Source organism: Pygoscelis adeliae, unplaced genomic scaffold (assembly GCF_000699105.1).
Source record: "Pygoscelis adeliae isolate BGI_AS28 unplaced genomic scaffold, ASM69910v1 Scaffold318, whole genome shotgun sequence".
NCBI lineage: Eukaryota > Metazoa > Chordata > Aves > Sphenisciformes > Spheniscidae > Pygoscelis > Pygoscelis adeliae.
Genome location: NW_008825430.1, coordinates 4,729,461 through 4,730,982, shown reverse-complemented (window position 1 = coordinate 4,730,982; position 1,522 = coordinate 4,729,461). Strand labels below are relative to the sequence as shown.

General features: G+C 43.5%; 1 protein-coding gene across 1 annotated transcript in view; it reads left to right on the top strand.

The window, feature by feature from the left end:
* The first annotated feature begins 324 nt into the window (after positions 1-324).
* GNB5 (guanine nucleotide binding protein (G protein), beta 5) overlaps positions 325-1,522 on the top strand; it is a 27,544-nt gene continuing 26,346 nt past the window's right edge. The window contains exon 1 of the mRNA XM_009330995.1: positions 325-450. Within this exon, the coding sequence (XP_009329270.1) occupies positions 325-450 (126 nt within the window). The remainder of the gene's footprint in view (positions 451-1,522) is intronic.

Genomic DNA, 1,522 nt, shown 5'->3' with positions numbered 1-1,522 from the left:
ACTGTCTGCTGACAGTAGTTAAGTAAAAACTAAGAGTAATTTCCTGCATGTAGTGAATCCACGTGCACAGTGCACATTAAAAGGATGTGTAATCAGTGCACATTATAACACAAGATATATTTTGCTTTGTATTTTTCTTCATAAAAATATAATCTGCAGAGCATGTGACTGTCTTGTATGTAGTGACAGTTCATCAAGCTCCAGAGATTAGTCGCAGAGAGAGATGATCCAGCCTACAGATGTCTATATACAGTCTAAGCTGCATTAGCTAGCAGAGCAGTAGTGGGAAGCTTTGTGCTGGACTTGCTCTCTCAAACCGCAAAGATGTGCGACCAGACCTTCTTAGCGGTTGTATTTGGTCCATGTGACAAGTGCTCCAAAGAGAAGCCCCTTAGGGCTGTTTACATCAAATCAGAACAACTCAGCTACTGCTCACTGTGTGTGGAAATGGTACGTTATTGATTTTATCAGCCGGAATGTGGAAAGATTTCAAAAAATGGGGGTTGGATGTATTAATGGTCTGTTATGTTGGATTTTTCTGGACAGCAAATAAGCATCGCTAGGCCTGTAGACTGCCAAACAAACACCTCTGCAGACACCTGGTGTTTCCACAAGCCTGCAACAGAGGCAGCCCCAGGGTTCGAGGATACTTTTTATGTTTGGAAAATGGCCACCAGCTTTTTCCCCTAGGGTACCGCATTCCTCAGCCATGCAGATGTTTTGTTCCTGTCTGAACTCTGCGGTATATGTGTGCAAGTCTGCTTGGCCTACAATCTTGAGTGTTTCCCATTACCTTTAACAGGACCTAACAAAAAAAGATGAAACCATGGCAATAAACTCATTCACTAGTGACTAGGGGATATGAAGTTCATCCAGTCTGTCTCGATAAAAACAAGACACAAGTGAAGCGCTGTCAGAATTCCTTCATGGCCCACATTTCATGCTGAGACCATGTTGTCTTGTACGCTATGTGCAGTACTTGGGTGAGAGCTGGAAGTAGCTACAAAGAGGATAAGGTGGGAAAAGGTTGCACAGCGGTGGAGTGTCTTCTGTCACCATGGCTGTGCATCACCACAGGAGGTGGTAATGGGGGAGATTAGCAAACCTGCTAGCCTGACCAGCAGGTCCTGCCAGAATACCTGCATGAAGAAGGGATGATGTTGGAGGCTTTCTAATCTCCAGCAATTACTGGTGAGGTGGTCTCCCACTCTCCTGGTAGGGAGCGCTGTTCTAGAAAGATCATGGTGGGTTTTTTAGATGAAATTCAAAGCTGAGGTCATGAACTTATGTGGCTACTGAAAAGCTGGACTCCAAAACTCCTTTTGTAAACTTAAGAATTTTGTTGTCCTGATTACACTCCAACTTGGAGTAGTTTTATTTTATTTTCCTGAATCATTGTGTATTATCAGTTGGAGAAGACATCCTTTACTGTTTCCTCCTCAGAACTGGTCTCTACCATGACTGGGTAGGGCCCAATATTTTGTTGTGTTTGAGTGTCAGATGAAATGATCTCTGCAGGAAT